At 38.0% G+C, this 14,266-nt stretch overlaps 1 protein-coding gene across 1 annotated transcript; it reads left to right on the forward strand.

The window, feature by feature from the left end:
- Positions 1 to 3,973: 3,973 nt before the first annotated feature.
- LOC137715447 (chitin-inducible gibberellin-responsive protein 1-like) lies at positions 3,974 to 7,714 on the forward strand. The gene is made up of 2 exons (XM_068454781.1): positions 3,974 to 4,346; positions 5,411 to 7,714. The coding sequence occupies exon 2, from the start codon at positions 5,553 to 5,555 to the stop codon at positions 7,302 to 7,304; it is 1,752 nt and encodes a 583-aa protein (XP_068310882.1). The 5' UTR covers positions 3,974 to 4,346; positions 5,411 to 5,552; the 3' UTR covers positions 7,305 to 7,714.
- The last annotated feature ends 6,552 nt before the right edge of the window (positions 7,715 to 14,266 follow it).

Here is a 14,266-nt window from a genome sequence, read left to right on the forward strand (position 1 = left end):
GTGCTATTTGGCTATATGAGAGCGTGACAGAATCCTGACGTGATTTGTAGGTTTGGTTGAACAGAAACATGTCTGCTATTTTGGCCAAAATATGATTGAAGATTTGAAGGATAAAGACTTGGATATATATGGATGCTAGAACAGAAACATGTCTACCATAACAATATATGGATGCTAGAACATTCATTCAAATTAGTTTTTGTAAACTATATGACGTGATTGTTGATGATTGAATAATTACTGAAGTGTTGATTAACGTGTTTATCTTATATTGGTGACACATCATATTATTTACAAATTTGGTCTAAAAAATTGATATATCTAACATTATTCTAATCTGATTATTGATTAAACATGTTTCTCGTACTCCATCCGAGTTTCACATTTTCACTTTTACATATGATTTCATAAGGGAATTACGATGCAAATTACAACCGAACATCATAACATGTCATGTTAAATAATCTTAACTGCTAATTATCAACAAATAATTTTAAAAGCACCAACTTGAGAGAATTAGAAACCAAATACAAACATCTGATTTAATATATTCACAATTTGCTGGAGCATCGGCAACAAAAATTGCTGCTGAATAAATACGTTGAACTCCATGAACATTAAAATCTCTAAGAAGGGAGCACGTTGCACTCAAGTAAAGGAGTTTGTATACGAAATTGGAAGCCAAAAGAAAGTTATCAATGGACTAATAGGATAATGGCGCCAAACTCAGCCGCAATCTTTACCTACGACGAGAAAAGATTGAACTCAGTTTGTAATAAGTTAAAAATAAAATATCTATTTATTAGAAAAATCCAACCGTTTGCTTTCATGACACACACTTCGATATTATTATTTTAAGATATCTATATACATATACAAGGTCGGTCTATGACGTTTTTATCTTCTCTGCGTTAAATATGTATTGTTTACTGTTTGTGTTTGTAGTAGTTGTTGCTGATAGTTATGTAGAAGTTTATCTGATGAATTAGTTATGTAAATTCTCTCTAGATCAAAGGATTGGTTCCTAAAATATATGTACCTAATTTGGCACGTTCTTTTATTTTTTTTGTTCTTATCAATTAAATCACTCTATGGTTGCTCTTAAAAGAAAATAAAAGAAGAAGAAAGGTCTAATACTAATGTACTTAACAACTTGCAAGCAAATAGAACATAGTTGTTGTTAATTAGATTATTAATGAGTGTCAATGAATGTACATACTTTTTCTTGATAACACGTCACATAATTCATAAATTTAATCTAAAAAAGTTTGTATATCACTCGTTACCCTTATTCAAAATATAATTAGGTAAGAAAACAAATGGCGGAATGCGGGATAAAAGTAAGGACACCTTCTTGAAGTGCATGCTAAGTCATGTAAAAGAGTCAAAAGGAATAAGATTCAAATTTCCATGTGCAATGTGTGCGCTTCATTAGTGTCACTGCCAACGGGGTGGTCTTTATTCGTCGCGTTTCAGTCCACGTACCGTTGGGTTGTGTGTCGTTTATTCGAATTTTACGGTTGCAGGCTTGCAGCTGTCACCACTCACCTCACCCTAAATCCAAAATTGGATAGGAGTAAATAAATATTAATCAACGGTTTAGATTTGAGTAACATACTAATCCACGGTTCAGAATGAGCCTACAAAGGGTTATATGCCTATCGGCACATAAATATATGAAGATAAGAAAGAAAATGAATCTATTTACGAATGATTAATCCAGACAAAACAATGAAACTAAAAATAGACATTCAGACGCAAGATGTAAATCTTTTTATTAAGGGTTATTTTTTTGTATAGATTGTATTCGCCTTTGATTTTTTGTTTAATATTTTGGCGCAAGAAGTAAAAATTTTTATTCGTTTATAATAAATTATATCTTTGGGAAAAAAACAAGAAAGACATTTGGGAGGAGCAATGAGATGAATATAATTAGTTCAGCAGAAAAAGGATTTATGAAAAACAAAGTTATAAATAATTAAGTGTTTAAGTGAGAAACATGATTTATCTATCTATAATTATTATTCATTAGATGACTTAATGATTTTTACATAAATGATATTTAAAAGGTGATCTAAAAAGTAGACAGTTCAATCATAACATAGGAGAATTAGAAAGAAAGTCAAAGAAAGTTACTAGCTTTCCTCTTCTCGGTAATTAGCCACATCGATTATCAAGCAAATGTGGAAGTTTATTGAAAGTGTCGACTTTAAACAATCTGATTTAATCCTTTATATACTAATTGATGACTCCTTATTGAGGTGATATGATCAATTTACCACTTTGAATTGCAAAAATGATAAACACTATAAAAAAAAGTCATCATGCACCTCAAATTGGAAGTCAATAGGTAAATTTCCTCTAAAAAAGTCGACTAGGTCTGGATCAAACATTAAATCAAATTTAAACCTTTTTTTTCAACACACATTGAAAGTTAATAGGTAAATTTCTTCAACGGTACGTAGCACTAAGTGATACGAAAAATAACTGATATTAAAAATAAAAGATTCAACAGTTGTGCAAATCAAATTTAACAGCTAAAATACCGTAGCACCAAATGCTAGTAGCATTACAGCCACACCGGACAATAAGATCTTTCTTCTCCAAACTAATTTAAGCCACTTGGTTCCATAGCACTTCTGGATTTCCTCCTCCAATCCAGACAAGATTTTCTTTTTTTTTTTTTTTTTTTCTGGAAAAGCAACTCCAGGATCCCGGTTTATATCCTAAAATGGTGATCAATTGACTTATAATCACCTAAAAGAGACCAAAGTTATAACCTTAATTAATTTTGAAATAATTAAGCTAAATCAATAAGGTTCTATTTTTTAAATTTGTTACGAGAAGAAAAGTCTGCAAGTTTGACAAACTTTTCTCGAGTCAAACTCATGTCCACTCGTTTTTTTTTTTTTTTTTTTTGACAAAAAAGGGACCACTCGGTAGTCTTTCTGCTATAGTTCACTTTTTCAAAGGTCAGGAAGACTAACATAGAGAGACGTTTCAGCCTCTTTTTGGTTACCATTGTGCAACCCATTAACGTTAGGAATCGAACCCATAACGTATTGTATGGAATACGAACCTGAAATTCATCATCAACCATGCAGCAATCCCGTGGTGATTAAACTCATGTCCACTCGTCAACGAACTTTGGTTTCCAACCCACGATTCAAGCTAGAAAAAACAATAATTTTCCATTTGGACATGTTTTATCGCTAATCCTCATTCAAATTAAAAATACCCAATTTATCTTTTCAACATATTCATACTCTTAGATTGAACTGGAACGGTTAGGATGTGGAGATCCCTAGGATTCCTACAACAAAGTGGAGGATTATCTTCCTATGCGGTGTGACACAACTACAAATCCAATTAAAGGGATACAATAGTTTTTTATTTTCCAAAAGTTCACCAAAATTTTAGGGTACTATTATTTATACACTTATTTTACTTGTCATACATCATTCTTAATTTTTGACTGTCGAATCAAATGAATTAAAAAAGATCAACAACATAAAATTAACAAGATATGTAGAGATAAAAAGTTAGCACTATCCAAGTTTTACATCTCTCCCATGCGGTTTCTACCAATCAAAGTAGAAGAGATGTCACCAAGATCTGTACATTTGGCAACAATCCACTATATTAAAGTTATTTTGAAAGAAGAAATGAATGCCAACTTTTTAATTTTGTTCAAGTTGAACAAAAAATAATCTTACTAATTTTCACAAATATGATAAGATTAAATGAACAATTTTTCTTCGTGAATAATCTTTAAACTGGACATAATAAAAAAGTTTTCATCTATTACTTCTTTTAAAACATGTTTAATATAACGGATAATCATAGCCAAACAATTTCTCTCCATCAAATAAAACCTTTATACATGCGAGATTCTCTCGCTTTAATAATATGCATCAAATAAATGAGAATTTCAATACGCGGCCAGCCATTATTCCATAACATCTGCTAGCTGCGACATGAATTTGAATCGATAGTCTTTTTAATGTTCCGAATTTTCAATCATATCATTATCTCCCTTTTACCAACATGTCCATAGTTTCTCACTTGCCGAGAAGAAGCGCGTATTGGCATCTCCCCCGTGACTTTCGACGAACTAGGAATGTTGTGTTGTTCAAACAGTGGAACGTATGGTCGGCGCCAACACCTCACCATCTCTTTCTGCTATATATACCTTGGAAGCCTAGCATCTGCTTCTTTCGAGAACTCAGCGAATTCAGAGCTCCCACGACTTGACGAACAGGTTCTTGGACCAAACCAGAACTTACCCACTACCAAAACTTGCTGTCTAAGCCGAAGACCAAGAAGACCCAGAAGAGAAAATACAGGTATTTGTTCATAGATTTGTATATCTTTGAATTATTGGTTTTAATATCATTTGTTTGGTTGCTGAGAAAGTTGAGGTGAAAACAAAGTTGGGTGGAATCTGATTTCTTTTCAGTCTTTGTGTAGTTTGTTGATTCGGGGTTTTGGGGAAAAGGGGAAATCTAAGCTTGTGGCTCGTATTGGGCTTCATTGATTGGAGGGTGTAGGTTGATTCGTGGCGTATAGGGTGAGGAAATCTTGGGTTTTTCTTATTTTGATCTGTTTTCTTTTACTTTCTTGAGAACAAACAGATGGTGAGTGGATTTGGAGCGTTTTGTGATTTGAAGTGTTGGGTTTTGTAGAATCAGTTCAACTGGTTATGGTTTTGATGGCTTTTGAGTATTGATTTTTGATCCCAAAATGGAAAATTACTCCAAATTTATTCACATGGAAGTTAAATTTTATAAATTGTGCACCTTGACATAGTTTGTCAATCCTGAAACCATGATCTCCTGATGTCAGGTCACTGGATCTTCTATTTTTCGATTGATGAGGCCCGTTAGTCTCGCCCTGTTTGATTCAATCTCCATTTGGTTATCCTTTGTTTGGTATCTGCTCTGTGACTAACCCATTGATAGACAAACTAGTGATGCTTTAGGAAATTAGAGGCCTTTGCATTTTTTCGGGATTCTATTTGTCAAAGGGTAAGTGGTCGTGTTAGGAAAAAGTGTCCAGGATTAGGACGACTTGGAATTCTTAGTTGAGATATCACTCGCTGAAGCAATATTCTATTACATCGGTTGAATAGAGCGGCCCATATCGTTGCTTCCTATGCTTTGAAAGGGTAGCTCAAGTACTCTGTCTGTGGGATGCAGATCCTCCTGAGTCCTGAGTGGTTGCTTCCTGCTCTCTATTCTGACTAATATCCGTTTAAGATTTAAAACTTTTCTCTGTGTTTATTGATTCGATAATACATTCAGGCAAGACGGATTGTGGTTTGGTTATAATTTCTGCTTTTCAAGGTAGTATGTGCAATTTTCCCTCAGAATCTCCAGTTAATTGGCCTTTTTCTGTATCAATATTGCAGGTTTATTTTGTTATCTTGAAACTTCACAAAGGTTGCCAAGAGTGTTTTTTGGGGGAAAGCACAAAGCTTGATCCTATTCTGGTTGATAAGTTATACAATCGGATTTGTTGTCACATGGAATAGCTGATGCCAATCTCATAGCATGGACCAGCATTTTAGATTTCGTGCGACTGGTGCAGGATTGTCATATACAGCTCCGCTTCCCACTGTTCAGTCTTTACCTAAAAGGTTACTTGGGTCGTTGAAATTTGATATTAAGAACTCATCAAATACACCCTTTTCGACTCACTTTGATTCTGATACTCTTACGACACTGAGCGACAGTCAGGAGCAGCACAGCTCCCCGGAGAATCTCTCAGGAGCCACGCCCTCCGGTACATCTTCATTTGAAACAAACAGTTACGTTAATCGGTTAAGCTTAAGCCCTTCGGTGGACTGTAGTAGAGACAGTCTACAGGTCTATTCTGGTAGGACTTCTTCCTTAAAGGATGCAAATAGTAGCCAGAATATAAAACAAACTTTGCAGGAATTGGAGAGTGCTTTAATGGGGCCTGACGATGAGGAAGAAGAAGTCACCACAGCAAACACTTCTAGTGGAGAAAGTAGCAGGCGGCAGACCCAGAGGTCCATGTCATGGATCCAGGAGCACCAGGGTTCAAACCCTGTTCAACGGCAGACATCCTTTGTTTCTCGGCAAAGGCAGTTGGGTGAAGCTCAGTTTGAGAAACGTCATAAAGTGATAGATGAAGCATCTCTTAAGGGTTTGCCAGCAAGTAATCTGAAGGAATTGCTGATTGCATGTGCTGGAGCTCTCTCCAACAACTACATGGATAGTTTCGAAAAATTGATTGAAAAGGCTAGAGGAGCTGTGTCTATCGGTGGAGAACCAATCCAGCGACTTGGAGCTTACTTGGTAGAAGGGCTGGTGGCCAGGAAGGAGGCATCAGGTGCCAATATTTACCACGCCCTTAGGTGTAGAGAGCCTGAAAGCAACGACTTGTTGTCCTACATGCAGATTCTGTATGAGATCTGCCCATACTTAAAGTTTGGTTACATGGCAGCCAACGGGGCCATTGCTGAGGCATGCAGAAATGAGGACCGCATCCACATTATAGACTTCCAGATTGCTCAGGGAACCCAGTGGGTTACTCTCCTTCAAGCACTTGCAGCAAGACCCAGTGGGGCTCCCCATGTACGAATTACAGGTATCGATGATCCTGTTTCTAAGCATGCCCGTGGTGATGGGTTGGAGGCAGTAGGGAGACGGTTGAAAGCCATCTCAGACAAATTTAACATCCCAGTTGAATTTCATGGAGTCCCAGTTTTCGCACCTGATGTCACACGGGACATGCTTGATGTCAGGCCCGGAGAGGCTCTTGCTGTGAACTTCCCTCTGCAGCTTCATCACACACCAGATGAAAGCGTTGATGAGAACAATCCGAGGGATGGGCTGCTGAGAACAGTGAGGTCTCTAAATCCAAAGGTAACCACTTTGGTGGAACAAGAATCAAACACGAACACAACCCCCTTTTTCAATAGGTTCGTGGAAACTCTTGAGTACTACTTGGCGATGTTCGAGTCTATTGACGTGACCCTGCCAAGGAACAGCAAGGAAAGAATCAATGTGGAGCAGCATTGCTTGGCAAGAGATATTGTGAATGTCATTGCTTGCGAGGGGAAGGAAAGGGTGGAACGTCACGAGCTCTTTGGCAAGTGGAAATCCAGGTTGACAATGGCAGGGTTTCAGCAGTACCCGTTGAGCTCATATGTAAACTCTGTCATTGGGAGTCTGCTGAGGTGTTACTCGGAGCATTATACACTGGTTGAGAAGGACGGTGCTATGCTCTTGGGATGGAAGGACAGGAACTTAATATCAGCTTCTGCCTGGCATTGAGTATAGGAAATAAAGATACAGAGGTAGCAGTATAATTTACCAGTTTGTATTTTTCTTTTAATGCAATACACAAAGCCCCATAGTTTCTTTCTACGACGCTGTTCACTTTTGTACTTAGGATGGCCGGCATTTGTATGCCGCTGCAGAATGTGGTTCCCTACCACCGAACGTGTTACCGCTGTGTATACAAGATTCTGTTTATCTCTTCTTTGATAGAGTTATATGTAATTATAATGCAGGGTTTGTTTTACTTTTACAAAGTCTTTTACTAATAACTAAGACTAATCCGGCTCGCTTCTTCATTCCCGCCCCTCCTCAATCTCTTTTCACCCGAGTATTTCCATGAAGCAATGACGGAAAACCGTCTTGTATTTCGCCATTGTTTCATGTAACAAACTAACAATCAATACAGTACCAGAAGCGACATGCCTTCTCTCTTTCTCAAACTGCGCAAGTAGAATCCGACATTGCACAACATTACAACATTAATTGCACATATATCAAATTGGAAGATAATGTTAATGCAATAATGCTTTTTATACTTCATGTACTCACCACTTACTGCCCAACTCTCTAATACCTATGGCTCGTTAATGTATGTAGGATTCACCTCTATTTGAAGAATGACGTATTTAGCTTAAACTGGTAATGGATTTGAGGGGATCGGGGGTCAGTTTATCGGGGAGTTAGGCCTTTTTAATTGCTTGAAAAACGAAGTAGCCTACTTATGTAGTTGATGACTAAATCCCAAGTTCTTGGCTCTTTTTAAACCCCTTAAGGGTGTTAGAGAGTAAGGTGCTACTTAGTAGTCTGATGGTCAAGCCTTATGAGTAGTCTGACTCGCCTAAATAATCAACTTATGATGCACCGGTTGGCTAGCTATGGGAGGGATTGCTTGCAAGGCTCAAACCACCAATGTAATCTAAGATGTTTTATTTGAGTATAGTTTGTTAGTATAATTGTAAAGTGAGTCTCTTTTTTCTTAAACTGGGTTGAAAGCCCAAACAATTTGAGGGAAAAGTTAGAATTTGAGGGAAAAGTGTTTAGAGAAATTTGGAGAACTTTAGAAGAGAATTGGACTTAGATTTTTGGAGAAATGAAGGTGTTTATATGGGGGTGTGGCCAGCCCTCTTTGGAGAGAAAGGGTCCAGCCACTTATGGTGGTTTTTGGCTCTAATTGCAAGATATTATGTGAAAATAATATCTTTCAATCAATTGGGAATTTAATTAGAAAATTAATTAATCAATTAATTAAGGTAATTAATCCTAATTTGAATGAATAATTGAGGGTTACCTTGTGGGGAGGATTTGATGAGGATCGATGAAATAGGTTTTGAATAAATACCTATTTTGATCATTTTTGACCTTGATTGAGTCGTGATTGTCAGCTGCTTGCGCGTGGGAGTTCCGGTGTGTCTCTAGGGTAATTTTACCCAAAAATTCACGTGTCGCCTCCATATTTTTCTTGATTATTTTTGGCTCCACAAATGTCTCCACACATGTTGAGCTGCTCACAGGAAAGGGCAGCAGGTGTAGAGATATTCTTGCTTTAGGAAACATAGGATTGTTTCCTGTTTTGATGTATAATCCCTCTTTAATTGGAAATTAGATCCTTATAGGAAAGGGAAATAAATTACTTCTAAAGTCTATTTAAGTCTACCTTAAATAGATTATTAAATCAACTTTAAAGAGTAATTTATTCTACCCTACAAGAAAGAGAGCTAGAGGATATTTGTTCCCCCTCCCTTAGTAATCTTCTACACTTGCCCATGCAAAAGACCGTCTTTCGTTGCTTTCTTCGTTTTCACGCAGCTCCAAGGTAGAAAAAATTAATTTTTCCTTGACTTCGTAATTTTTGGGGGCTTCGGGGCCTGAAATTTGGCTTAACGGGGGTCGAGAAGGCATGAAAAGGTGGTTGGGAAGCCACAGTTGGGCTTAGGTTCAGGCGTTGGGGCGCCATGGTCTAGGCCATTGTGCCTAGGCTTGCACTTGGACTCTTGGGCTTGGGCCCATGTAGGAGAGGTGAGAGGAAGCGCGGGGCCGCCGACCCCCTTTTGATTGGATTAGGCCGCGAGGCCTTTGGGCTGAAAGGGAGAGAAGGGAGCTAACATGGATTGGGCTCCCTGGGTTGCTGACCTTGGGCCATGGAGCCTCATGCCTTTCCTTTTTATTTATTTATTTATTTTTTTTTGCATTTGGCTTACTTGAATGGGCTGAGAGGAGGAATATGGTCCAGGTCGTGGGGCCTAGTGCTGCTTGATGGGTCCTGCGGTCTTGGGTAAAGTGAAGAAGCAAGAAGAAGAGTGATGAACCGAGAGTTAAGCCACAAAATATTTGATGCTCGAGGGTATGCTGGAACTACATAAAAACTGACAACAAGGTGTACATAGGGAATAATCCACACCTAAAGTGCAAGTATTGCAATGCTACAGGGCATATGGAGGAAATGTGTTGGGAACTACATCCAGAATTGAAACCTAAGTTCAATAAGAACATTAGGTTGATCACTTCCAAAACATCATAGATGACTCCCTACAAAGCACAACACACTACGAATCATGTATCGAGCTCACTCAACCATGGCGTACTAGACTTCACTACAAACCCTTTGTCCCTTATCAATGAATTTGCAGCTTATCTACAAAGCAAAGGACATGGAGAAGCTGCATCAACTCCAAAGGTTGAAAGTGAGAACTACACTGCACTTCTTGGCCAGTTTGTTGGGTTCCTTACTGACCATGACCATGTTCCTCTTGATGAAGCTTCAACTATCCTTAATGTTTTCTCCACTGCATTCCAAACTAGTGTTGAACTTGATTGTTGGATAATTGACTCAGGTGCCACTAATCACATGACAAATAAAGTCTCAAACTTGCATGATTTCATCCTTTTTCAAAACCCTCTCAAGTGTCACTTGCAAATGGAAAAAGTGTCTCGGTGATGGGTAGATGTCAAATAACATTAAGTCTAGTGTTCTATATGTTCAATATTTCCCCTTTAAATTACTTTCCATAGGGCAGCTCACGCTTACTTTAAAATGCATTGCCATTTACTCACCAACTAATGTGATATTTCAGGATTGTATCACCAAGAAGATGATTGGTGAAGATTTCTTTCTAAATGGCCTGTATTATTTTTGCAAGAAGTCCCATCTACCTAAAGCTCTTCAAGCAAATTCAAGTAAACCCCAGGATCAACAAATTTGGCATAAAAAACTAGCTCATCCATCCAAATTTGTTTTGTCAAAACTATTTCCCATGTTTTGTCACCCATCTTTTATATGTGATACCTGTCAGTTTTCCAAATTTGCTAGACTACCTTTTGGCTTTTCAATGTCTAAGTCTAGCACACCATTTGAAATGGTACACAATATGTATGGGGTCCAACTTTTGAATCAATAGAGGGTTACAAGTATTTTGTCATATTTGTGGATGATTACACTCGAGTTACTTTTCTTTATCTCATGAAATCTAAAGGTGAAGTCCTAACTATTTTTCTAAAGATTTTCATAAGTTGGTTGTAACACAATTTCACTCAACTATTAAAACATTGAGATCAGACAATGGCACTGAGTTCTTGTCCAATATCATGACTCAATAATTAAGTTCATAAGGAATTATTCATCAAACAAGTTGTGTGGGAACCCCACAACAGAATGGGATAGCTGAGAGGAAGAATAGAGATCTACTTAAGAAGACTTGTGAACTCATGTTATATATGAATATACCTAAAAAGTTTTGGTATTGACACCTGTCTTACTAACTATAAGCCTTTGGAATATGTATATAGAGTATATTCCTTATGTTTACAACTTTCTCAAAGCAGGCCAACTAAAAACAGGTTTGTCTTCCTTTATTCAACAACCAGTTTGGGTTCATGTCCTACTAAATGAGGTTGTTTACCGCTTGATTTTAGTAAGGGGTGCATGGTGTAGGTATGGTTGGTTAGGTGCTTTAACGCTCGCAAACATTGAACTCAAAGATAAACACGAATCATGAAACCTTCGGTGCATAAGGAAAAGGCTTGAATGAAGGACCATACCGAAAAGGTCAACAATGCGACAACATTGAAGGGACTTAGGAGGGAAAACAGACATCCATACGGCAGGAGAACGAAGGAATAGGGGGAACGGATTTGCCTTTTCTCCAATAGAGTACTTATGCAAGGCATGACTCTATCGACATACTCGATCATAAGCAGGGGTCTTTTAATCGATCTATCTACATAAGGATAGCTCATTCAATCTCCCCCAATTTATTAGGGCATGTCTTTGGGTGAGGAAAGATCTATCTTTATTGATAGGGCTATACATGAAAGCTTAAGATCAACTCCGTCCACCGGATCAAGGATTTTAGCCATGCCCCCTAGCTCATGTGGAAAGCCCGGGCTTTATGATAAAATAGAGGATCTAGGAAACAAGCTAGGTTACCCGCTGGATCAGGGTTTCCATTAGAACTAGTGCCTTAAGCAGGAAGGAAGTTTCATTTAGTGGTATTGTATATAAGATCACGGCTGCTTTTAGGAGTGATCTTGCCCTCTTTCTTAAAGAAAGAGGTGCGAAGCATAGAGGCAATCTTTATCTTGTCCCATCGGCGAGAGTTTCACATCGAGAAGGAAGGAACACTTTCATTGAGCACAACGCTACGCCCCATTTAGTAGGGCTAACCCTTAAATCAAGACAAAAAGTCAGTATATGCTTAACACATCTCATTGGAGGTGAGATAAAGCTAATTCTGGGATCGAATGTCTCTCATTGTGGTTTCGATTTTAAGCTCGTACAGTGTACGATTCTCGGCATTCATCTTTAGCTGTAACTTTCGGGTATTCAGATATTCACCAAAAGAAAGAGCTTTTTCTTGAACAAGATACACCCGGCTAACTATCAATTGAAATAAGAAAGAAAGGATTGTAGGCTAGATTCAAGGTATGCCACTTGATTGATTCTACTCCACTTGCCTGATGGGGTTAGTGTTAAATCTATAATGACTCTCTCTTAGACTTATATAATCTAAGATAAAGTCACTCGATTCTCCTGTAACTCGATAAATCATAAGAGAAGAAAGCGGTTAATGTAGGTCGGCATTGATAAATGCTATCCGACTTGAATGATCGAGTTGATTCCATTTGAATGGAGATTGGCTTGGCATTCAGTGAAGGGGTGTAGGTTTCAGATCACTATATGAAACCCTTAAAGACAAACCTATAAACCTGTCACACTTGAAAGTATTCAGTTGCATTTGTTTTGTACATGTGCAAACTCAACATTGTGACAAATTGGATGCTAAGGCTGTGAAATGTGTGTTCGTGGGATACTCCTCTACTCCAAAGGGATATAAATATTTTAATCCTGTCACTAACAAGTGTGTTGTATCCAGAGACGTTCACTTTAAGGAAAAGATTAAGGAAGAGACTTTATTTTCCAAAAAAAATGGGTCCTACTTCATGTGAGGGGGGAGCTTCTGTGAGATTTGTTTCCATTGCCTATGTGCACTGAGCCTTTAACTGATGATGATTCTCTACAAGGCAGTAACAATCAAAAACAATAAGTCATGTTGGAAACCACAATCTTAACGGTCTATCAACCCAACTCATCAGCCTTTTCAAGAAGTTAGGAGGAACCCAACTTGAGAAAAGAAGGCATCTACCAAGTTTGTAGATTATGTTACTTATGCTTCTAGATATCCCATCTCTAAAGCAATAAGTAATCATAGTTTTTCAAATTCACATGTTGCATTCCTTACTGAGGTCTCAAATCTTGTAGAACCTACTACCCTTCAAGAAGTCAACCTTATCCTTTACTGGAGGAAAGCCATGTCTGAAGAACTTCAAGCTTTGGAGGAGAATTTCACTTAAATTGTTGTTCAATTACCTCTAGGAAAGAAGGTAGTTTGGAGTCGTTGGATTTACAAAACTAAGCTCAAAACTGATGGCTAAAAAAAAAAGACACAAAGCTAGGCTTATTGCTCGTGGGTTCACTCAAACCTTTAGGGTTGAGTACAAAGAAACTTTTGCCCTAGTGGCAAAAATGAACACAGTGCATGTGTTACTCTCTGTTGTTGTCAATTATGGTTGATCGTTATACCAGATGGATGTTAAAAATGTTTTCCTTCATGGAGAGCTTCAGGAGGAAGTATACATGCAAATTCCCCCAGGTTACTCTCAAGCAAAAGATGGCATGGTGTGCAAACTACACAAGGCAATCTATGGTTTGAAATAATCACCAAGAGCTTGGCCAAACTTAGTTTAGTGTTGGAAAATGAGGGTTTTCTCAGAAGCAATGCTAACTCTTCCTTATTTGTACGAAATGGATCCAATGGGAAGTTGGTTATCCTTATTTATGTATATGATCTAATCATCACAGGTGGCAATGCATCTGAAATGACGCCTTGAAAGCCTCCTTACATTAAACCTTTGCCATCAAGGACCTTGGGAAGTTGAAGTATTTCCTTGGCATTGAAATGGCAACCTCACAACGGGGTTTACTTTTAAACCAACGAAAATATGTCATGGATCTCATCAAGGAAGCTGAGTTCACTGATTGCAAGCCAGTCGTCACCCCAATTGACAGTAAACTCAAGCTCACCATAGATGGCGAAGCACTCAAGAATGTCACATATTATCAAAGATTGGTTGGTTAGCTAATCTATCTTACCATTACTCTTCCAAACATTACTTTTGCTGTCAGCTTGGTCAGTCAATTCATGCATGCACCCACAATACAACATCTCAATATTGTTAAAAAGATCCTATGTTATCTCAAAGGGTCCATAACTAAGGGCATCCTCATGCATAACAACCAATCCACTGAGATTCATGCATACACTGATGCTGACTCGGTAGCCAGTGCCCTTGACAGAAAATCCACCACTAGTTATTGCACATTTGTTGGAGGCAACATTGTCACTTAGAAGAGCAAGAAACAACAAGTTGCTCGCTTTAGTGCTGAAGATGAGTATCGAGCA

This window comes from Pyrus communis, chromosome 14 (assembly GCF_963583255.1).
Source record: "Pyrus communis chromosome 14, drPyrComm1.1, whole genome shotgun sequence".
Classification (NCBI taxonomy): domain Eukaryota; kingdom Viridiplantae; phylum Streptophyta; class Magnoliopsida; order Rosales; family Rosaceae; genus Pyrus; species Pyrus communis.